Source organism: Stegastes partitus, unplaced genomic scaffold (genome assembly GCF_000690725.1).
Source record: "Stegastes partitus isolate 25-593 unplaced genomic scaffold, Stegastes_partitus-1.0.2 Scaffold836, whole genome shotgun sequence".
Taxonomy (NCBI): domain Eukaryota; kingdom Metazoa; phylum Chordata; class Actinopteri; family Pomacentridae; genus Stegastes; species Stegastes partitus.
In genome coordinates this window covers 109,118-133,164 of record NW_007578567.1, presented here as the reverse complement: position 1 = coordinate 133,164, position 24,047 = coordinate 109,118, and the positions used below count along the sequence as shown (strand labels likewise).

Genomic DNA, 24,047 nt, shown 5'->3' with positions numbered 1-24,047 from the left:
AACCTAAACTATTAATTTTCTTATAAATATGCAAATTGACCATTTTCTTTTAAGGTCATTTTATTTTGAAAGTCTTCATGTACTTGTATAATGCAGCACAGTACAAAATATAAACATGGGTTTAGATATAAAAGTTCAAAACTGTAGATTTGAACCGAACACTACAACATGGTGGAAATAATGAACATAAAGGGTTTTATTTAAGTCAGTAGTGCTCCTCCAAAATACATCCTAGTTTCTTTTAGGCCCCTGAACAAAGCAAAAAAGTGCCATCGATGTGTTATGCTCTATATGTATATACTACGGTGGATATTTTGCAAGCACAAAGCATCTAAAGCTTTTTTCCCATTGTTTGTCGACTTCGGTATTCGATTAAAGTACGGCCAAATTCTCAGCACCAGCGGTTTTCTTAAACTCCTGTGTGGTGCGATCATCACATGATGTTGGAGAAGTGCTTGGAAGTGGCTGTTGGTTAACATGAAGTCTTGATGAGCTGCGTTTCAGTCACTATTTCAGTCTGGTTCCATTGTCTGACAACAGAAACAGAAAAATAGGCAGAAGAAAACAGCTTTGTTGGGAATTCAGCTGTCCTAAAATACAGTATAAGTGAGCACAGAGAGCAGGAGAGAAGCAAACAGATGTAAAGTGTCTCTTTGCCGAATTAGTTTGCTGTGGTTTGCCACTGAGACTCTGCACAGGGTATAAGCCACCTTTTAATTCTGTAACAACCTAAAGTACTACCATGTTTTTACAACTTGGGTGTTTGGAAACTTTTTAACTGAGCTGAGTTACACTTTGCTGCCACCATCACTGTAGTAAACTGTCGCGCTGACTGCAGGTGATCATTTACAATTACATAGTGATGCTGAACATTTGCTGTCATGATTTTTTTTTTAAAAAGCAGGTGGAAATGGATGTGAGGTGAAACTGAGCCACATGGCATTCTTTTTTTCAAAGTCGAAAAACAAATGAGGAAGATGAAAGTCAGTGAAGCGGTCTTTTCGCGTGACCACCTCATCATTTTCCTGTCATCGTATAGAAACTATCTTTGCTGTCATTATGAATAATGTATTTGTTTCATCCCTAAAACCCAGATTAATAATCTGCCAAACGAGTTCTATACCATGAAGAGCGGTCCTCCTGCCTGTTAATGCACAAGTAAAAACCAAAGTCATAATTCAACCAGATGAAAGACTGAGGATAATTACAAACATTACTAAGTTCCACTCGCATCACTGTTTGGCTGGAGTCCAATTACGTTCTATAACTAATAATGGGTTTTATTGCTATGATCAAAAGAACCACCTTCTGAGCGGTTCCTCCTCATCACTGAAGTCCAGCTGTTTTAGCTTCATCACCATCGGGCCTAACAGGTCACCTCTCAGCTGATTAAGATAAAGTCTCCTCCACATCCTCAGTCTGTCAAAGTCCACCACTCGGGGCAAACAGATTCCTTCCGGGGGCTCTGGGCTTCAAAGAGGGAGAAACGGTCTGAGGTGAACGTCAGGAAGTGGGCTGTCTCTCTTTCGTCAGGCAGCGGACTTTCTTTCATGTCCCCCCGTGAAGCCGGTTTCCTGATTAGCAGAACAACCAGCTCCAAATAGGCCCGGCTCCACTCATTGTACTAACCTCATTGTGTGCACAGACGTTGACCGTGAGTTGAAATGTACAAAGATTGTGAGTGCACATTTAGTGACTGAAGTAATCAGACATTAGATTCAAAGATGTGAAGCGCCACTAGAATTTGTAACAAGTTCATGTCTCTGAACTTCCACTTTTTGCATCATATTCAAACTGTAAACTTTAGGTGAGGATAATTCAACTTTAGTGTTTTCTTGAAAAATGACAATATTGACAAAAAAGTTCACAAAGTTCTCGGAGATGTAATCCTCTGAACCACAAAATCCCCCTAACAGATCTAAATAGCGTGCTATCTTTTTAGAAGAATCCCCAAAGTTACACAATTTATCAGACAGAAACTGTAAAAACACAGAATCATTGGATATCCAACTTTCCGAATGTTCTTGAACTACTCATCAGTGACGGGTTGATCCATCGCAAAATCTTAACATCATGATAGTTAGCCAGAATCACTTTACTCTAAAGGTTAAATAAACCATTTAGAAGAGGCAGATTCTGCAAAAAACTAAAACATTCAGGAGTCTGAGATGCAATTAATGAGTCAGCTGCAACGGTGACTAAAACTCTGTGGCTGAACTGCAGGCTAAGCTTAATTTTTGCAAAACAAATAAATTCAACTTTAGTTTTATACTTTTTTTGTATGATTCATGACATTCTGACTTGGTCACAACACACAGAACACATTGTTGAGTTCTCTCTACTTCTAGCGATGGTTGTGCATGAGTTTATACTGCAGTAAAAAATGAGCCCACAGTAAGTAAAAATGTGATGGTGGCAAAAAAAACAATAATCCTAATAACAAATATTCAGTCTGAGCATCTGATTTATTTTATTTCTCTGTGCAGCAGAGTTCCACTGTTGTCTATAAAAACTTAAAGACCCATCATTGAGCCACTGCTGCTGCTGCACCGGCTCTTCTTTATAATAAATACAGGTGATATAGTTTATTTAAAAACAGCTCCACAGCATCAATAATCTGAGTGGTTCAAGGCTGAAATACATCCCCGAACCTCGCCGATACCAAACACAAAATCTGTACAGTTGTTTCCTGAGGGTTTATCTAACAGTGACGGCAATGGATGTTGGGAAATAAATGTATTGCTGAGATGATTTCTGGTTGTTTAGCCTGAGTCAGGGGTCAACGAGCTTAATGTAGCTAAAAACTGGAAGCAGGTGCAGACAAATAAGCCTCTAAAGCGCATTAATTAACACATTTTTTCATCTACACACAAACATGAGATGGAATTTCCTACAACTGGCCATGATATACCTCCATTATGCTACCTGTCCTTATGCTAAGCTAAGTGTTTCTGGCTCCTAGCTCCACATTTAAAGGAATAATTTCAGCATTTGTTTGATAAACTCAAATTAAATTCCAATTCTGTAATTACCGCTCTGTCAATAGCTGGAACAATTCACACAAAGGCGTTTTAATAAGTCGCATTTCCAGTCGTTAAAAAATGATGAACCCGGACATCTAGAGTGTCAGGCCCTCATCTATTTTTCAGCGGATTGATTGCCGAGTCTTTATCTCCATCTAAGTGATTGATTGATCACTTCCCATTAGCCGGTCGCTCAAAATCGAGGCGAACGGACAACAACGCCACCGCTGCTACCTCAGCTAAAAAGGAGCCCCGGGGCCACCGCAGTGTTCCCTGAGTGATGGTGTCAATAAAAGGCTGTGATGAATCCTCAGCTCGGCCTCACCGGGGGGAAGGCGATGGGAAATCAATGGCTAATAAAACTAATGCGTTACCCTCCCCTCCCCCCACAGGGGAAAAACACTGGACTGGGCTTTAACAGGGTCAAACGTCACACCTCAAGAAAAAAAAAGAAAAAAAAGCTGAGTTTTTTTTGCTATGCACATGAGAACTTACTGTTAAAGCCTTTTTTTGCAAGCTTTCGTATCAACATACCTGCTAAAGGGAGATTCTGCACCCCCCCTAAATAAAAGAACGCAATCAAATTGAAAAACAGCAAGGTTCACGGAGCGTAACAGTTCAATGCAACAGCAAATTACAGTTTCACACCTTCATGAACACCTCCCAGACCACCAGGAGCTCCTATGGAAAAAAGCCTGCAACCTATAGCTGTGTTTATTCCTTATGCAACAAGATGGGAGCTCTTAATGTAAAATTTATGGGTTTTTGTGAAGTCTCACCCAATAAATATGCCACATTGCCTACAGTACGGCACCGTGTCCCAACACTGTGAAACACATTTAAATGAGCCAATGTCCAGGAGCCATGGAGAGTTTTATGGGGTTTTCTCAAAAAAATTCTTTGGCGCTCCCACACATCCAGCTCTTATCAGCGGAACGGTGGCCAACTTTAGCACCCTCCATCCATCCGTCCGTCCATCCCACTGGCGGGATGCAGCCAGAACAACCTCCAGCATGTTACGGGAAAACAAACGAGCAGCCAATCAGCGCTCGATTCTCCGTCTAGCACGGGCTCGACAGTTAATTACAGAGTCAGACTGTGGACGGGTAATTAGGGTGGTCTCCTCCAGTCGCCTGCATCCACAGTGATAAATGTGATGCTTGATTAAAAAAACGGACAGAGTGCCGTACTCTGACTTCGCCAAACAATGCATAAATCACAGGCTGTGTACAGGCTGGGGATATGGTTTGAAAGCGCCAGACAGATGTTGCTTCTGCAGGAATTTATGTAAATTTTACTTAGGTCTTAATTTGTTACTTTCCTTTTTTATTCATAGCATGCAAAAATAATTAACCGGGTTGCTATTTTTATTCCAACTACCATCTAAATGTAAAAAAATAAATAAATATTCAATCTATAATTGGATGTTTCAATTCAAAATTCCCAGTGTGTAAACCCACAGACGGAGATATAATCCAGCGAGGGGGTTTCCTAAAATGCACTGCACTGATCAGGAAACTAGGCCAACATTGTTTTTGTTAAATCATGACACCAAATCATCTAAAAAAAAAATCACGAGGACACATTTTAGATTTGACTCCATAGATGGAGAAACGATGAATAAAGTCGTAGGAGGGGAGATGTGCATAATTAGTTGAATAACCAGGAACACTAGGAAGTTAAACTAATCATTAATATTTTATGAATGAACAGTGTTAGTTAGCTGTTCTAAGATGTTATGCGTCCCCCAGTCACCAACCGCCCAGACGGCTCTGACTGTGGTGGTCTGCTGGTGAATCCAGATGTTGTAAACCACCAAGGTGGAAACTGGGACAGATGACATCTGGTAAAGCCGGCACCGTTTGGCAGTATTTTGAACTAGGAAATGAAATGAATGTCGGCTGTGTCAGAATAAACGGGCATGAAGCATGTGGATGTTATCCTGCAAGGTACTTTTATTGTTATTTGCTTGCTATGTTTTGTAGGACAATTTGTAACGCTCACTAGCACCATGCAAAGTGCTAATTTAAAAATAATGGGATCATTGAAGAATGCGTCGAATGATTTCAAATGGATCCTAAATAGCTCCATGCAATAGTTTTCTCAGACAGTGTTTAACCCTGTTGCTAAATTGTGGTCAATTTGGATGGTTTTCTGAGTGTTTTCTTTGGCCCGTACCAACAATAGACACTTCATCAATAGCAATAAAAGAACAGTTTTCTGAAGCATTTAAGTGCTGCATAAATGTACTAGAGTCAAACTGCCATGAACGCACGTAACGAAGAGTTCAGTTCCATGAAGAAACCACAAGTGCTCCCTCCCTGGCTCATGACAGCCGATCAAACTGCTTGGTAATGGAACGTACTGCTCTCCATCGTTCACCCCCTGGCTTCTGTGAAGGTCTCCTGAGGTCAGTTGGTCCAGCAGCTTCCCATTGGTTACCCTACTTGTACCTCTGGGTTTTACATCAAGATGAGATTATTTATCCTGTTATTATTTAAGTGTGTAAATGCGCAAATAGGAGGATTTATTTGTGTGTATTTTTCATAACTGCACTAAAATTCCATCCATTATCTATACACCGCTTAATCCTCACTAGGGTCATGGGGGGCTGGAGTCTATCCCAGCTGACTCAGGGTGAAGGCAGGGGACACCCTGGACAGGTCACCAGTCTATCACAGGGCTACACTTAGAGACAGACAACCAAGCACACTCACATTCACACCTACGGACAATTTAGAATCACCAATTAACCTCAACATGTTTTTGGACTGTGGGAGGAAGCCGGAGAACCTGGAGAGAACCCACGCTGCACGGGGAGAACATGCAAACTCCACGCAGAAAGATCACCGGACCGCGAACCAGCGACCTTCTTGCTGCGAGGCAACAGTGCTAACCACTGACCCACCTTGCAGCCCTGCACTAAAATAAAAAATTAACGCTCAACAGGTTAAATTCAAGTTGAACTAATTTAACTGTTTTTTACCTTCCAGCCTTCAAGCATTCAGTTTTATTGTGATTAACTTTACAGCCACATTCCTCTGTCATGTTTTACCACATTTCAGCTCGTCACCAGTCTAAATTCAAATTCCCCTTTAATCAACCAGGAAGTCTGTCATTTGAAGCCCCCTAGTTATAAGGCCGTTTGTTGATTTCTCATTGAGGCACCACAAAAAAACAAAGCAACCGTTACTTGTGTATTCATAACAGTGTTGGTCTGAAATCACAACATCATTCCTCTCTATATCACACACTTGACAGTTTACTCAATCACGGCCGTTAACTGAGATTTCAAGGGTGACACGAGGCATCCCGTCAACCTCTACGTGAAGACAAAGGTGCCGAATAAAGAACAAAAGAAAGAAAACAGAGAGTGGCTGTCATAATGAGGAATGATTTTCTGTCGTAACATTCTGCAGAGGTTTCTATTTCAGCTCCGGTAGTGTGACTATTTCACCGCCATCCAGCGCGTGATGTCTTTTTTTAGCACCAGGTACAATTCCTTTTTCCCCTACCTCTTTAATTCATTTTACCTTCTGCTTCTATAATCAATTCAACTGGCCTAGTTCCAAAGAGCTGTGGGTACTGGCACAGTGACCTATAAAAACGTGCACCTCCAGCCACCAAAACTCATTATTATGGAAAGCCCCCCCCCTCCTTCCAACACTTGAATTGAAGTTGGGGGGGGGACTCCAACACCGGCGACAAATACGATGTCTGGCATCGATTTTCCTCCGCGGGGAATAGATGGATGCTGATGGGTCATGAAGAGTCAGGGCTCAGAAAGGACTGCCAATGTTCTCAACTCACTTTTCACCTCCGTCCAGCTGTATAATTTGCATGCACATATGTTCAAATTTACACTTACACATGCAGAGCACCAGGTGTGGACACAAAGCATCGACAATACTCTCTCCGGAGTGTTGCGGGCCCACTTTATTCACTGGAATCAACAGCATGGCAAACCTTGGCAAAGTCCAGCTGAGTTTACTACCCTCTTGCCAAGAAAAAACTTCCTCTTCTTTGGAGTGCACCACAAAAAAAAAAATAAAAAATCAGACCCTGAAAACAATTGGAGCTTGAAGTACTGAACTGTAGCGTTCCTCTGACAATTGCTGTAAAGTAGCACACAGGAATGAAAACTAGTGGTGTTGTTGAGGAAGATATAAGGAGTCCATACTTTGTGGGACAGGTCTGTTCCACTGAGACAGAAGTTCTGCTCAGACTTTGAGAAACTGCGAGACTTTTGATCTGCTGCGGAGATTATAATGAGGACAAGTTTAATTGCTGATGACAAATCATGGAGCCAGTGGAGGATCTGAGTGCTGCAGCGCTGCCAAGGGAGCAGCTGGAGAAACAAAGCAGCATTCTGTTTCTGCTCAAAAGCTTTCTGTCTCTGATTAGAAAAAAAGTCACTTTAATGCTCCACCAGAATTGGTTTGTAATCCGATCACAAATTAAAAAATGCAGATATTCTGAGAATGCAGAGGATCGGTGGCCGTATATCGTACTTAAAGAGCGTCCCGAAGTTGTGCTGAAAACAGCCTGCAGTGTCACATTCTGGGGCAGCGAGACTTCTTTCTGTTTTGACAGCCTTCAGCGGTCAGATTCGCATGCAGCATTTGTAATGGCCAAGTAAGCCGCACTAACAGAGCGTACAGCACTGTATCCAATCCAGAATAGGCCCTCCTTTCTTCTGCCGTGACCAGTTGTCACATTCCAGCATTAGCCAGAGAGAAACGGCAGCTAAAGAGGGGTACCACGGGGGCCAACCCAAACCAAATCTGTCTTCTTTTCAAGGATCCGTGCTAATTATCTAAGATCTTTTCAAATTCTGATCTGTGATCTGTTTACACGGCTGGTACAACGAAGCCATTTGCCTGAACTCAACTTTAACATTGGAACCAATGAAGTCATCCCTCAAAGTGCAAACCCCCATCCATTTGACCCTTAACTTTGGACAAAGCAAAAGTTGACTAAAGTGGTTCAAAGGTACTTTGACTAAAGCCATGCTTTCATTCAGCTCTGAAACACCTTTGCAATGCAAATACTATTAAGGGCCCACGAGCAAGTCACAGCTTACGAATTATGACACCAGCAAAATCCTGTGTATTAAAAAAAACACGTCAAATTCCCTGCAGTAGGTTTAATGTAATCCAAGTTTGTCAAACTATCAGCAGGGGGTCTAAAATATATAGCCTCGTGTAAATGCTGCAGGAAACTCCATTATAACACCATAAAACGCATTGTATAACATCATAAAAATACCGTATTCCCCTCTGAGATGGACTCAAGGAACAAGCAGACATGATGTCATGGCACAGCGTCATGACATGTGCATGGAGGACCGAGTTACACGAGATCGCAGCCAACTTGTTCCTTTTGTCATTCAATATGTACACATGAGAGAAGAGGGCGCTGATGGAAAGAAACGGAACATTTCCCTCCTGTTTCCACATATAAATTTATTGACATGAGGCTTTGCTTAAAGGAAAACTTCCACATTCAGTTAGCTTAGCTTAGCATAAAGACTGGACAGCCTGCAGCTAGCCTGGTTCTCTCTGAAGGTAACAAATTCCGCCTACCAGCATATCTAAAGGTTACTAATTAACACGTAGTATTGTCATTGTTAAACCAGCGGGTTAAAAAAAAAAGGCCATTTGTTGTTTTACTGGAGGCTAAGTGCTAAACTATTTCTTGGCCAGGACCAGTTGCCAGGCAACCAGCGGAGACTCCAGAAAAATCACTGACTTTCTCTGATTTTGTTACTTTGGGACAGAGAAAGCTGGCTGCTACCCCCCGTCAGCAGACTTTGTGAAAAGCCGAGTTGGCCAGCTACAGATGGTTGCTTCATATTTCTTGACGTAAAAGTGCCAAAAGCTGCAGTTCCTCAGTTTGGCCACCGGAGGCTCCAGAAGTGAGTCAATCTCTATTGACTCCCGTGTTAAAATGCTTAAGTTAAAATAAACATGTTCACAGTCTGGTACAAAAGGCAGCTTTGGTCTCTATAGCTAATTTTGCTGTTCATGACAACTGTAAGGGGGCTGAATATTTATATAAATCACATGTTTAAATTGCATTAAGGCTTATAGTTATGCATGATTAAGGGTGTGGCTACTTTAGATGCAAGGCTGATGCTGTCACAGGACCATCTATGGACTAGAGATGTAAGCATGGCCCCCCTGAGCTCCATCCATACTCCAGTTGCTCATTTTTGGGTTAGTCATGCACTGCCAAGATGGTGACACCACTGAGCTTCAAAGCCGCTGTTAAACCCAGTTTACTAGGGGAAAGGGAAGTAGCATAAAAGCTAGATGGAAATGTTTGCACAAAACTTTAAACAATTTTAATGAATTTTATGTGCTTGAGGTTACATAAATTGACAAAGGTCACATAAAAAGAGAAAGGGTGGGCAGCGGATTCTACTCATAACAAAAAACAGATTTCTATTAGCAGAAGAAGGAGTTTTAAACATGCATATTACAACAAAAGAACACAAATTTCAAGTCCTACACTTCCCTACCTGCACTCACTAACCAACAACAATATGTACAGCTGGTAGTAGCACCCCCGAAACATTTACCTCGACTGCACAACACAACCCTCAAACCCGGCCCAGCCTCCAGCGACGAGCGTCTCATGCAAACAATACACAGATCTGCTATGTACAAACGAGACACGAGTTGCTCAGACCAAATTACAGTTGCCCTGCTTTAAAACAGGTGCTGCGGTAACTGGTGCAGCTTGGTTGGAAGCAGCAGTGTGAGTAAGAGGCAGGAGGCAAAAGGTTATGCAGGGTCTGAGTTCAGGCACCAATCCAGCACAAGGGTTTGCAGGTGCTGTTTTACATACAAAGCCAGGACACGGTAAATCACACACAAAGAGGGAAAGGAGCCCAACAGCCCACGGCCATAACAACCACTCCTGAAGGAACCTATGGCTGATGTCTGGGAGGTTTCATCCATATACAGTACATGGTACAAACACAAGAGGGAATCAATCTTCTCATCGAACTGTCAGCAAGAAAGCAAATCATCCCAAAACGTCAGCCTTTACCTTGAACTTCTTTCCAGCTGCACTAGGAAACCATCTCATTAGAAAACAAAGGACAGCATGCATCCTCGTGGAACAGGAAGAAAGAAAAAAAACACACAGCAGGACGGTTCATTTCACTTCCCAGACAAATACATTTCCTGTCTGCGACGGGGATGTCACATGGTTTGTGTCTTCTGCTGATAACACTGAATTGTCAGCCACCTCGGTAATGGATTGACTGGATGCTGTATCGAGGTAATGAGCGAGCCTCATTGACGGGGGGGAAAAATGTCTGCGTGTCTTTTGATGAAATACACCCAGTGTGGCGGATGAGCTGGCACCGCCACGCTCCGTGGCGACCTCTAATCGGACCGCTCGACACAGAGACACGGATCTGCAACAGGACAGCGGCTCTGAATGTTTACTTAGCTCCAAATCACATGAAACGGAATAACTGAGTGGCTTGGATGCTGAATTTCTTTTAGCAGCCAATCACAGAATCGAAACGGTCCGAGCCCCCCGCTGCGGGTTTGAACAGTGAATACACTCTGCAGCACTCATACAAACTGGTCTTATCAAAAGCAGAACCATGCATAATTCAGTGACCTTCAGTACCGGCCCATCAGATTAGAAGATTTTATTTTTCTTTTTTTTTTTAAAACTAAATTGAAAGGGTAAACTGTGAAGGAGATCAACCTGTGATGGTGTGCCAAAATGTATGAAAAAGAAATTACAGTGTTGTCATAGCTCATCAAGAAGGTACTCTAACCGTACAGCCGTTCCTACGACCGCTGATCCATGAATATCAAAACGGAGAAAGATAAATAAGGTGGTTGGTTTATCTTGAAAGCAGCCATTATCAGATGCAGACAGTGTGAGATCAGAACTGCCTGGTTGACTTAAACAGCACCTTATCAAGCTCAGAGTACCTGCAACAAACAGCCGCTGATCCCATTGAGAGGCTAAAAAAAGGAGCTCAGTGCAGACTCTTAAAAGGAGGCCGTGCATCAAAATGGGAAAATTGCCTTAAATGCTTCCTGACCCCGGCTGGATAATTAAGGAGGATAGTTAACTTGAAGGATGATGTGCTTTATGGTTTCAAACTCAGAATAATGACTTTCCGAGCGATCCAAACCTGAGTGACTTTCAAACTGGCAGAAAACGCTGAACCACAAAACCCGAAAATTGTGGCTATGTGTCGAAACGGGAAATTACAATCTACAACTCAGTGCAGCTTAGCATCAAGCCGCGCAGATTCCCCTCTTTTTGGGAGGAAACCAGCATATTTTCTATGATGGCTTTCTAGGCTGGCTTCTATTTCAAACTATCGCCGATAATCACATCCTCTCCCTACATAATGCAACTTGTGTCATCACTCCTCCAAATAGCCTCCCATTGTAGCGCGGTGAGAACCACTAAACAACCCAGCTGCACTGAGACTTCCACATTTCCTCTATCTGTATTATCGAGCGTGGTTCTGCACTTTTAGGCGCTTATCTGGAGGAAACAGGAAAAGGAGAAAGGCTATCTGGCTCTGCAGAGTAAATAAAGAGGATGGGAGTGAAATATGAACACGTTGGATTCATGCGAAAAATGTATACAAGCAGTAAATAGTTTTTGGATGAAGCCGATCTAGAACGCTCATGCTGCAAAGACACACAATGCAAAAACTACAATCTCCCTCTTGATCGACAACACTTCCAGCATCTCAGGACCAAACACTAAAACTGTATCCTTGAGTAAAAGGTAGCAGAGGCGTCATGTGATCTCTCCTGAACCTTTCAATCCCCCCAACTCTCCCCCTCTCAAGTTTTTATGAGGTGAGAATCACAAACCGATTCCCCCCCCCCACACTCACACACCAGGTACTCCACAGTCGGCTCAGTTCTGACCCTCAGAGCCTTATGCATATTAGTATATTTTACTAGCCGGAGTGGCCATGCGTGAAGACGGAAAGAGCGTGTGCAGCGCTCAGCCAGGGTTCAGCGCCAAGGTTGCCGAGCTAATGAATCTCTATTGGTTTTTGTGAAGCGCCTGGCAGTTAGAATAATAATTAAGGCACAGCACAGTCTCGGTATACCGCGCTGAGATGAATGGGAGTTTCATCGCAACGATTTTTTAACCTCGTCATATTCTAGCCAAATGCAAAAATAGTATGGCAATAGAAAAGCGTTTATTTCTCGCTATCTCCCGGAGCAATATCTCACAACACAGCAGGCGGCTTTAAATGTTCGTGAGCTCCACTTAAATGTTGTGTGCATGCTTGTATGTATACCAAAGCATCCAAAAGGTTCAAGGGGGTAGATTTGCAAAGATATAAGCATGAGATTAAAGGATTTTTTTTGGATATTTTGTGAAGTATGTCTATTTACGTTTTTGCGAGGCTAGCTCGTGTTTTCCGCGTCTGCATGAGTCCATGAAGGTCCACATATCAGGAATTTCATCATCTGCTCAAGTCTACGAGGGCCAATGTGGATTAGATTGAACGTATGCAAGGAAAATAAATCCTGCTGTAAACAAGCGCTTGCTTTGAGAAGCGGCTGTGGTAGGACATTAACGCCTTTAATTCATCATCGAAAGAGTAACCGAAGCAGTCGCTGGCAGACTTTGGAGATGCTTTAATTTTTACACGCTCAAACCCAGTAGGAAGTTCTAAATTCTCCATAAATCCTGTGCTGCGTCCAACCAAAGTGCTTGGAGAGGCAACAAATCCAGGCAACTGGTTATTCCATAGCGCTCAGCACACCGCAGGAATGATCACTGACAATCAGGCTGCACGATATTAAAAATAACTGACATTATAATGTTTGGTTTTTTAGTCCTCCAGCTATACTGCAATAAGAAGACATACACAAACTGTCAACAGATGGCTTGAATAGCTCTATTTGGAAAGACTTAATGATCCTAGAATGACTGGGAATTTTCTGGGGGAGGGTATCTGCATGGAAAACAAAAAAGAATTCTAAAAAAGCAGGAAAAAAAAAAGCCATGCAAAACTATTCTGATGTGGCGTGACATTAGCAAATGCAAACAGAGCACCTGTTGATGGAAAACACCATATTTCCATACGCTCACTTTGCATTTCCTTTTGCTACCAAATTGACCTTTTCAGTGTTTAGCTCTTGTTCCTCGCACCTGTATGTCAACAAGCTGTGTCTTGTGTCCAACAACCCCAGTTATGTTCCTCGTCTCTTGCAGATTAGCCATAAAAAAATGAGAACCGTGCAACTTTTTGTGTTAGCAGCAAAAGAAAACTTGTAACATGATGCATTTGTGTTAATTTATGTTACTGCACATCGCACTCCCTGCGGTTTAACTACCGCGCCTACACACATCGATGCTGAAACGATATATTGTGCAGCCCTAACCCCAACGTGGACCCTATAGTGTGTGTGTTCTAGAATAAAGGTCTGCATCGATCAGAGGACAAGAATGTGGAAAAACCATGATTTGGCCTTAGGATGAGAAGACTCGAATTGGAAAAACAGCTATTAAAATCTGCCTCGTAGCACATCTAAATCTCTTATATTAACATAATATATCTAGTTGAATCCATGCAAAAAACCAAGGTTTAATAACTAGTTTTATGTGTGGTTATGTGCTGGCCTGCAAAGCTTGAAATGTGTGTGGTGCAAAAAAAAAAAAAACAGTTTGGCCTGATAATCCAAAATACACTCTGGCTCCATGGGAAGATGTGTGCTATTAATATTCTCATCTAAATCTTCCCCCCAAAAAAGAGCAAATACTCATTTCTTTGAGTTCAACCTGAGTAAAAGCAGCAGTACAACTCGTGTCAGATGTTCCCTTTATTTCCTTCTACATACAAACCTTAAGAGTAAATCAGAAGAAAAGCCTGCTCACACACAGCTCACAAATCACGGCGACCACAAGCACGAGAGCCGAGCCTGATCCATCAACCTAATCATTAACACTCGCAACTACTGACAGCTTCACTGGGGAAAACGTTGTCAGTGGTCAGCGCACATGAAAAAACACCAACACTTCCACATCCATGCGCAGATCCCCCCTTTTAGATTGAGAGGAAGTGCCTGATGAATGTCAGAACTCACTTTAGACTCACTTTTCACAGTCAGAGCTGATGCTGTGTAGTGAAACATGAGCACTTTGTCAAGCGTAGCAAAAAAGAAACACGTTTGATTTTCTGTTCGGACAGCTGTTCTGGGCGACAGAAGGACAAAAAAAAACTCTGCAGTCAAAGAAAAATGATACTCAATGGCTATTGATTACAAAAGGTAGAGAGGGTAATCGTGTGATCCCCCGGCTTGGTTTTGTGTTACACCCCAACTGCTGCAAGTTGTTTCAGAAGTCCACCTTGTAGTTTAAAGAGGGAAAGCGGACGCCAGCTTCTGAGTGTAACCCAACGCCACAAAAAAGCGCTTTGCTTACAGAGTGAGTTTAATGCACTGTGGTGGAAATCCAAGCCCCAACACAGTTATGAAGCCTCTCGCTTAAAGAAGATGGGCATGCATGTGGCCGGCCGGACTTTTGGAGACTGTGTTTGCACCACTTTATCTGTGGTTCCGAGGGTTTCATTTCAAATTTAGCGCGAGTGCTACATGACAAATCTACATCTTTGGTATGTGCGTCTTATAGGGCGCTGGCAAACCGGTAAGCCCCGGTTGTCCGTGGATACCACTGTTTTGGGATCCACATATGGTGTGTATACAGGGAGGGTCGTGGGACTGAGGTTTGGCGGTCTTGTCTTGGCAGACGGGCGGGGCGACTGCGGCCTGCGGAGCGCACAGGGCCAGCCAAGGGTTAGCAGCAGCAGCCTCAACCAGCATCATGCATCACTGACATCCAACGGGACAAGGAGGGACAACTTAAAAATAAACAATCCCATCTCTTGTCGGAGTCTGAGGAGTGGGTCCAGAGTGAAGGGTGCCGCGAAATATTTGCTAAGCTTGTCGTGCGACGCGCTAGCTGCTAAGGACGGAGAATTTCACTCAGTTGTTCATCATATGGCTGCAGCAAATGATTGTTTTCAATATTGATCAATCCGCCAGATATTTTTCCTAATTAATTAGTTCATCATTTGTGCTACTAAATGTCAGGAAATGCTTGTATGTTGTGTTCATATAGAGAACGAGAAGCATCAAATCCTCACAGAAAACTAGAAACTAGAATCAGAGTTTTTGCATTTTTGCCTAATAAAATAAGTTGTCATCTGTGTAAACAATGACCTGCATGACTGATTTTAAAATTTACACGGACTTCCTACATTAAATGCCAAGCAAACTTTTGCTACGCTTTACAATAATAAAGTTTCTGACGTGCATTATCAAATATTAATAGCACCCAAAGTCAGTAGTTCGTATTTTGCTTTGTAACCCTTGGACAGTTTTTCAAAAAGTTTCACAAACTTCCTGAAAGTGAGTAAAGATGTCAAACAGCAGGGACACTCAGTGGAAGGAAACCTCAAACCGTCAACATGAAGCCAAACATTAATCCTCTGAACTCCCAAGCAGTTGCTGCCTGTTTTTTCACTCTTGTCACATATTTGGGCCAGTATGGAGTCCTGCACCTCCTTGGAAACACAAGTAGAGAGAATTCAAAATTGTCTTTTGTGCTCTATGACACAGCTATAAATCATAAGAAAAGTGAAAGTGAAGTCAAAATGAAAGTTGAATTTTTGGAGTATTTCTTTTATAAAAATCAACGTGCGGCATTTTTCCAAGTGCCCACAGATGTTACCAACACTGGAAAACAATGGTGAGTCTCCATACTGTAGATATTTTACTACTTACATTTTTAATTCTTCTTTACTTACCTCGTCTCTTTGCATAAACACAGCCTGCTGTCGAATTCTCATCGAGAATGTGACCGTTGGTCATAATCGAGTCACTCCGGTTAGATCAACTGGTTTATTTTTGGTACATTTTCAAATGAGGCCTATAGAATAAATTGGTTGTAATGAAAAATCAATTTTAAGCTTGTATTTGGTTAAACTCTCCAATGGAATTTTCACATCACAGATGAGAAGTTTAAGGATCATCAGAAAGTTGATTCTTTGTATAAATATAATTTTGGGGATTTTTTTTTTTTTTAAAGAGATGACATGCCTTTTAAACCCTGTTGGCTGCTTTTGAGGTGCAGAGGGTTAAAGTTGGCAGAACTTCAGATGAAGTGGGTTCAACTCATTATGGCAATACCTTTCATAAAATGGTTTTGATAAAAAGAATAAAGAAGCTGCCTTGTGCGTGCCTCTCTACCCTTTCATTACAAAGAACAATCCATGCAAGTGGTTCTGGTTGCCAGAGGATTGTTTTTCCTGCCTCTGTACAAAGCTGGAGCCCATCCCAGTGCAAGAAGATGAGCTTTAAGGTTTCATCCTCTGTCTTCAGCACAGCTACTGCCATTCCTGCCCTTAAACACCGAACCAGACACCACTGTAGAGAAGTTCACCCTATTCAACATATTAGGGTTCCTCAAGATTTCATTTGCAGCTTGAAAGCAGTTTTAAAGCCATACCATCTACAGAGTTGACCACTAACTACTTACATTGACTAAATCTGCTAGTAATCAAGATGAGACTCTGTGCTCACGCCTTCCTATTGTTCCAATGATGGTCCAAACCCTCCGCCCTGAATTTAAGGCGGCTACAGACTGCAAAAACAAGACATCAATGGCAACACATTTTAAAGCCAGCGAGTAAAAACATATGTTAATACTTAAATACATTAGGATAGCACATACGTTGGTGACACATCACCACAAAAGCGTTTTTTTTTTTTCACCACCAAACCACACGTTTCATGAGGTCTGCCTGTTTCCTCTCGAAAACACATAATCCTTTACGTACGCAAATCTGGTTAAAAGCCTCTTGCCTCAAAACCATCTCAAATTACTATTCATAAACACTTTTTTTTCATCAGTTACCCCCACCACACTGTTTCGCTTTAATTCTGTCTTCAGGCACTTTAAGATGCTTACAGTGAACGCTCCTCCTGACAGACACGTCGCCGGTTCACCTCAGCTCGATTACTTGCTGCGAACACTGTTCAGTCAAAGAGATTCTGCTCAGTCATTTCATTAGCCCACTTCTTCCCTCAATATTTATCTGCTCCAAGCATATACTGTAACTTAAACAGCCTCAACACAAGTAGGGCACATGTTTTAGATAATTATTCCACTGGAGGCACTGGGATTCCTGGCAGCGTTTACTACAGTGGGCGGCTGAAACTGATCACAGCGAGCCTTGGGAGCGCCAACCCATAAGAGATAATGATTATGAGCTGTTATCAGGAACAGATTTGATTCAGAGATGACTGGGATCCCTTTGTTCGAAGGATGTCGAATACAAGCAGCAATGTGGCCTACTAACTAACATTACTACACTGTTGTTGTTCAATTCCTGTCATTTGAATGCATTCTGTACTTTGAGTTAGGATTTTGAGGAACAATAAGCCTTTCTTACTCTTAAAGTATTTTTTAGGGGATCGGCTTGTGTTTTGTCGTACCAAGACTGGGAGGGATGAATGTAGTCTTCTTGGTTGGCAGTCTGGCCACTAGAACATAGAATAAATAGAAACCATTCCAAAAGAATGGTCTTTTGGTAACTGCTACCTCTACTTATCTTGTCATCGGACAAAGGATGAGCAAAAATTCCAAGAAAAAAATCAAATTTACTCAAGAGATGTTAAAGGGAATGAACTCCAGAAAGAACAAGGTACTGCGAGAGAGAGTTACCGCCAAATCTTAAACTGTTGTCTGGTTGTTTGGTAAACCACAACATCTCATTTTCTTTTACCTTTATTCATGTAAACACATTTTTTCATGTGGGGTTGAGTGTAACAAACTGGAAGTACAGGATTAACTACATCGTGGACTAGCCCCGAGTGATCTTGTCAGACCTGTTGCACTCTTCAGCCTTGATCATACTCCTACACAAACAGCTACAAACACCACAGGCACGTAGTTGTTGTTGTTATAAGACTTTCTGGTCTGCTTGGAGAAGGACTCCATTCCATATATGTGCTCTACTGTCAAGTATGTGCACCTCTGCCCTTGTAGTGTTGTCAAATTTTGTCCATGTCCACGAAGGGGATCATACAAACTCTACCGGGCTAAGGAAGATGACGACAGTGAAGAAAAAATTAATGTCACAGGGACTCGAGTGGAACCTTGTGTACTCAAGGACGTGCAAAGAATAAGACTGGTCTCATGAAACAGGATTCACCATTTAGACGCTTCCTATTCATTGTCTATGTAACCAGCCAAGCATTGCACCACGTTGTATTGTAAGAGACAGGCCACCATGTTGGTCGCTCACTATTTGCATGAAGGTAAGATCTGGGCGACTTGCAAAGAAAACGCTTCTGGAACCTCCTGAGGAACAGTAGCTGCATGGCTAATTCCTCACCTTAAACATCTTCAGAAGGATTTTTTTGGTGAACTGTTTCTGTAATACAACTGAACGTTTCCAACAAAACACCCCCTTGGTCTGGTTTGAAAACCAGGCGTCTACAGGTGAAGCAATCATCCAATCAGAGGCAGTTGTAGTTGTAGAAGGATGCAGCCTGTTTTGGCTTCCTGTTGGAAAATGTCTGTCAAACATCTGTTGTGATACTCTCTAGTCGTACACCCATCAAGCATCCAATTCTGGGAAGTGGCACAACCCCTCTCATCCAAAAGCATCCCTGTCCACATGTACCATTACACTACTTTCTAGTCCACTCAGAGGACTCTGTTCCATAAAGCTTAATTGACGTCTACATATTTCATGTATGCGCACTAATGCCATTGTTGCATGCCATCGATGTCCACAAGGAATTTAACAAACTTGGGCAAACGATAAAATGTATGGATGTGGGCCACGGAGGCAGAAAGTATAAATCCCTTGAGGGTGTACCAACATGGTTGTTTTTGTTATACCATTTTTGACTTTCTATGCACGTTTGCAGTCGATCAGCTTTTATGTATTCTACCCATGACCCGCACACTGATATATACTCATGGAGAGGTCCATTCAGACTCTTGCAAACTTCAAAATTTTACAGCACAACCCTCGCAGACACAGAAAGTATGTTCCTTGTTAGACCGGAATCTCTGTTATTTGTCATGTAATGATTTGGATTACGGTTTTATTGTTTAACGATTTGTAATTGACCTGTTTGTTTCTAATTGGTTTGAATGGTATAAATGCTGCGAGGTGGCTCAGCGGTTAGCACCGTGGCCTCGCAGCATTCAAACCTTTTTAACTGGTATGTGTGATAAGTGTAGCCCTGTGATAGACTGGCGACCTGTCCAGGGTGTCCCCTGCCTTCTCCCTAAATCAGCTGGGATAGACTCCAGCCCCCCGTGACCCTAGTGAGGATTAAGCCATGTATAGATAATGGATCAATGGATAGTTTGAATGGTTTTATTTGTCTTACGTTGTGGCTAATATGTTGTTGTGTTGAACTCTGCTATAAAAATTACCTGGCTTGAATTAATATGGTAAATATTAAGCAAACAGGTACCTGCTAAAACATCCAGCAGACACAGAACAACATGTCATTTAAAGATGCCATTTGAATTGCAGTACTTTTAGCTCTGTTTTTGGTCTCCACCAGGTCCTTACTCATAAGCAGCTAATTGCTCCACGCTCAGCGCTAATGTAGCCTATAAGAGCTGCCTGCTGCTGCTGATAACAACGCTGAAAAGAGCGATAGGATTGAACCAAAACAGTTAAGCTGTGAGGGCCATAAAACCAAAACAGCGAACGTAAAGAAAAGAAACGTAACAGACAAGAGAGCAGCTTTGAATAAGACGTGACATTCGGGTGTTGTGGCCTTGGAGCGGCGAGACGGCAACTAGGTTAACTAGGCACTTCCTGCTATTAGTAATGTAATTAATTTTTCAAATGAATACAGAATAGACGCCAGTGGCAAAGAAACAGCCGTGAAAAGTGGCCTCCTGCTTTAAACTAATAGAATTTACTGCCTCTCTTATCTCAGTGGCTGTTGATACAAGCTCATAGACATTCCTGACACAACAATGCTCCTTATGAAGCACAGTGGCTACATGTAGATTTATATGGGGGTCAACTGGAGGCTGCATAGATGACAAAAAAATAAAATAAAAAAGTTCACTTGTTTCTCTGGTAGAGCACCCCGCAGTATTGATTATATTCATGGACGTTAAACGCTGTTCGGTGCATTAACATACGGCAATGCATTAGCACTTCAACTCAAAGGTTTGAGCGATGATGAAAGAAGCGCTTCTTAAAGACAATCCCATATTGATGCATTTATCGGTGAACCTCAGAAACCGAGCTAGAGCAGGAACAGATGGTTCAACCGGCTGACTCCGTCTCCATCGTGGAGCTTCTCTTGCGTCACCACTCCGCGTCATTTCGACGGCAATTAAATAATACCTTCTTCGGGTTGCGCATCTTCAGCTTTGAAACTACATATTTCATTTTACGGCGCGTATAAAATGCCAGTCAGTGAAATTTAATCCTCATCAAACTCCTCCAAACCCCAAGATGAAATTGTTTTCCCTCTTGTGAAACAAAGAGTGAAGATGTTTTCACTTCAATCCTTCCCCCGAGGGACCGTAATGCATTTCGGAGTCGAGCGGAGGGGCTGTGACGTTATCGGGGTCACAGATGTTTCTGGAGACACGACTCCGAATGCTGAAAGCCACTTAGGATGCATTTCATTTCCCAGCTTTGCTTCCTCTATCTCTTGCCCTTGCTTCTCCTCTGATATCTACCGCATCCTAATCTTGCGAGTAAAGACGTCCATTCATCCCCCAGGTCTATTTGTCAAAGAAAAAAAAAACTATATCACTGAGGTGTCATTTGTTAGTCTGTCAAAAACCCCACTGATGCCCATTCAAAGGAGAGTTCAGAGGTTACGATGGATATATTTTCCAATCGGTGACTCTCAAGCAATCAATCCAAACACTGTGACTACTTATCTGATTCTGCTCTTATATTTGGCTAAACCCAAGAAAAGCCCGACTGTAAATCACCAGATCTTGATGGTTTGTTTTTTTTCTTTTTTTCCCCCTCCAACCCCCAAAAATCAAGAACTGGCCTGGCTCAAGTCCTCTCCCAGCTCCCGTAAAAAACTCACTCATTTCACACGCAGAGGCTTTTTCATTGGGATTATCGTTGGCCAAGAGAGAGCGCTTGGCCAGGCACTGAGCCGGTGCCCAGGAAAAACACTTGACGTGATTGAAAAAGCAGACAGCGGCCAGAACATCTCCTCACACGGCCCGGAGCGCCTGGATATAGAAGATTTATCTGCTCCACCGTCATGTCTGAGAGATGTTAATGTGGCATGTAACAAGAAATTGATTGCAAGGGGGGAAAGGTCAAACGGCACAAATGTAGAAATTTGTTTACGGCAAAGACAGTCTTTTTTTTTTTCTTCTTCTTTAAAAGTCAACTCAGACAGATTGGTTCAACTCTCCTCCACTTCAATCCTAGCTCTAACCTTTATGCTCGTAACGCTCTTGTAATCCCTGAGGGACGCCACCAGAAGCACACGGCTCTTGACCCCAAAGAGAGGACGCCTGTTTGATGAACGAGCGCTGAAGGTCAGACCTCTGATTGGTATTCAGCCTCCTCCATCTGAGAGCGATGAACCAAAACACCAGTGTCTATCCCCCCCGCCGCCACCCGAGAGTGTAAATTACCATGGTGACTTTGATAGATACACGGTGTTGCCGGGTACTGAACTTTCGCTGAGGGGACGGGAGCGCCAGCATAGGCAGAGGAGAAGCACCTCTTGGTAATCTGTCACCGGCTTTTTGACAACCTCGCAGTGTCCTGTAGACGAGAGCTGATGGATGCGAAGCCTCTCAGTGGATTTTTTTTTTTACAGATTTGGCGAGGTGTGATGTGCAACTGAAGCTCATTTTCTACCTCTCCGCACACTCCGTCTTACTCACCAGAGAGGTCAGCGATGGTGGTGAAAAGCAAAGCTGAGGGGGGGGGGATGTTTGACCTTTAAGATCTGGAGATGCTAACCAGGCAGCGGCCATCTGACTGAGCCGAACAACGGGGAGGCAACCTGTTCTCCGTCCGCACAGAAGTCTTCCACATACCTGCCATATCAGCAGATGTAACACTTGATAACGGAAGACAAATTATTATTAAATGTGACAGAGCCCAAAACCCCTCTCTACCTGAACAGATGTTTTCTTTTAAAAGTTCTCCGGTGCAACTTCTGATCCCTCACATGACGGATGGTTATTCTCACCAGCACACATGTACTTGTCTTTCTTCGTACATGGTTTGTGTCATCTAATCGGATTCACTTGTGGAATCTGTCGGAGGCGTAATTTATTCATCGGAGGTTTCCCAACCTTTCTGGCTTTTGACCGCTCATCACCGGTTAGGCCTCATTGTGACGAGTTAAGAGCATTTTAGTGTTTTTTCCCCCTTTGCAGAAGGCTGGAGACATGAAATATGACATATTTAACCAGAGAGAAATAGTTAAAATAAGCAGAAATATGTAAGAAAATTGATTAAAATCATTTAAAGTAAATATTCTCAGGTTGCAGCTTCTCAACTGGGAGGATTTTGAGTTTTTCTATTACAAACAAACACCCAAATGCTAGAAAGCTTCACGAAAACTGGAATATTAGAGCTTTTATTGCTTTTTTTTCCCCATATCTGTTTTTTTTTTTAACACTTTGCTCAAACAGAACAAAGAAATTTGGATGAATATTTTCACTGCTGAAGACATTTTACAGCCTAAATAATTCAGATCACTGATTTTGCTGATTTGTCACGGGCACAAACAAACATCTTTCACACCACTTTCACCTCAAGGGTCACTTGATCGCAACTTTTATCCCCTGCTTTGTCCATCCTTTATCTATTCACCTGTCCAACAGCACAGGTTTGCTCCACAGCTGAAGCATTTTTCACATGAACGTTGTCAGAAAGATGAGAGATCCATGAAGACAAAAAAAAAGGAGCATCCGAGGAGGCGCTTGATGAGCAGCAGGATGGGACAGAAGCTGCCCTCTGCTCACTAAGTGTTGAACTTCTGCTGCTGTGGGTAGAATCAGTGCTGATTCTCACCATGCAGCTTTATTTTAACAACATAAAAGGCTACATGTGATTAAAACACACATCAGTGCATGCACAATGTTGGATTTCTGCAGCAGCTAAAGAGAAGTTAGAGGAACAGCAGCTTCTACATCACTGCAGGATTTCAGTGCACTCCCCATCCTTTCTGCGTGTCTTTGTGTGTTTGACAAAAGCCAACAAATAAGCCCTGATTTATTACAGGCTGCAGACAAGGAAGAAAAAAACACACACATGCGAGGAAGCGGGCAGGCGCGACGACCCCCGGTGTTTTTTTTTTTAACCGTGACAAGTGGAAGGACCGTGATGTTGTGGATGCAGGAGGAGGCGATAAACCGTACCTGTCATCGTAGCAGAAATCCGCGTCCAGCGTGTTCGCGTAGAGACCCACAGCCACGGCGGTGCACAGCAGCTCCGTGATCATCTCTCAAAAAAAAAAAAAAAAAAAACGGAAAAGAAAGAGGAACCGGGATAGAAAATGAGTGGAATCACAGGTTCCCTCCTCTCTCTCTCTCTCTCTTTTCTCTTTCAAGTCTCTCTCTGTGTTATTGTGCTCTCAATTCTCGCAGCTCTCCACGCAACGCAGCGCATTTCTCGTGTCAAAGTGTGTCAAAGTTGCCGGCTAACCCATGGCGCTGGGAGGCGGCTCGGAGGTGGCGGGAGGACGGATGGAAGCTGCAGCCGGGTTCTGGGAGCTCGGAGCTCGGTGCGCATTTCTGGGACTGCGGCGTCCTCGCTGTGCGCATCTCCCTTTTGCTTTGGCACCGGAGAGAGCGGTGCGGGGAGACGCATGTGGTTTTTCAGGGAGGCCGCGCATGCGCAGTGGAGGCGGCTGGCGCTGGAGAAGGGGAAAAAAAAAAAAAAAGTGGGAGTGTTGAAAACTGTGGATTTGTGCGTTTGAATCAGTCAGGCTGAGGATGATGTCTGTGTTAGAACAG

At 42.8% G+C, this 24,047-nt stretch overlaps 1 protein-coding gene across 1 annotated transcript in view; it reads right to left on the bottom strand.

The window, feature by feature from the left end:
• Window positions 1-23,543, bottom strand: part of tmtc2a (transmembrane O-mannosyltransferase targeting cadherins 2a) — a 77,755-nt gene extending 54,212 nt beyond the window's left edge. Inside the window, exon 1 of the mRNA XM_008292827.1 lies at window positions 23,451-23,543. Within this exon, the coding sequence (XP_008291049.1) occupies window positions 23,451-23,533 (83 nt within the window). The 5' untranslated portion in view covers window positions 23,534-23,543. The remainder of the gene's footprint in view (window positions 1-23,450) is intronic.
• Window positions 23,544-24,047: the final 504 nt, after the last annotated feature.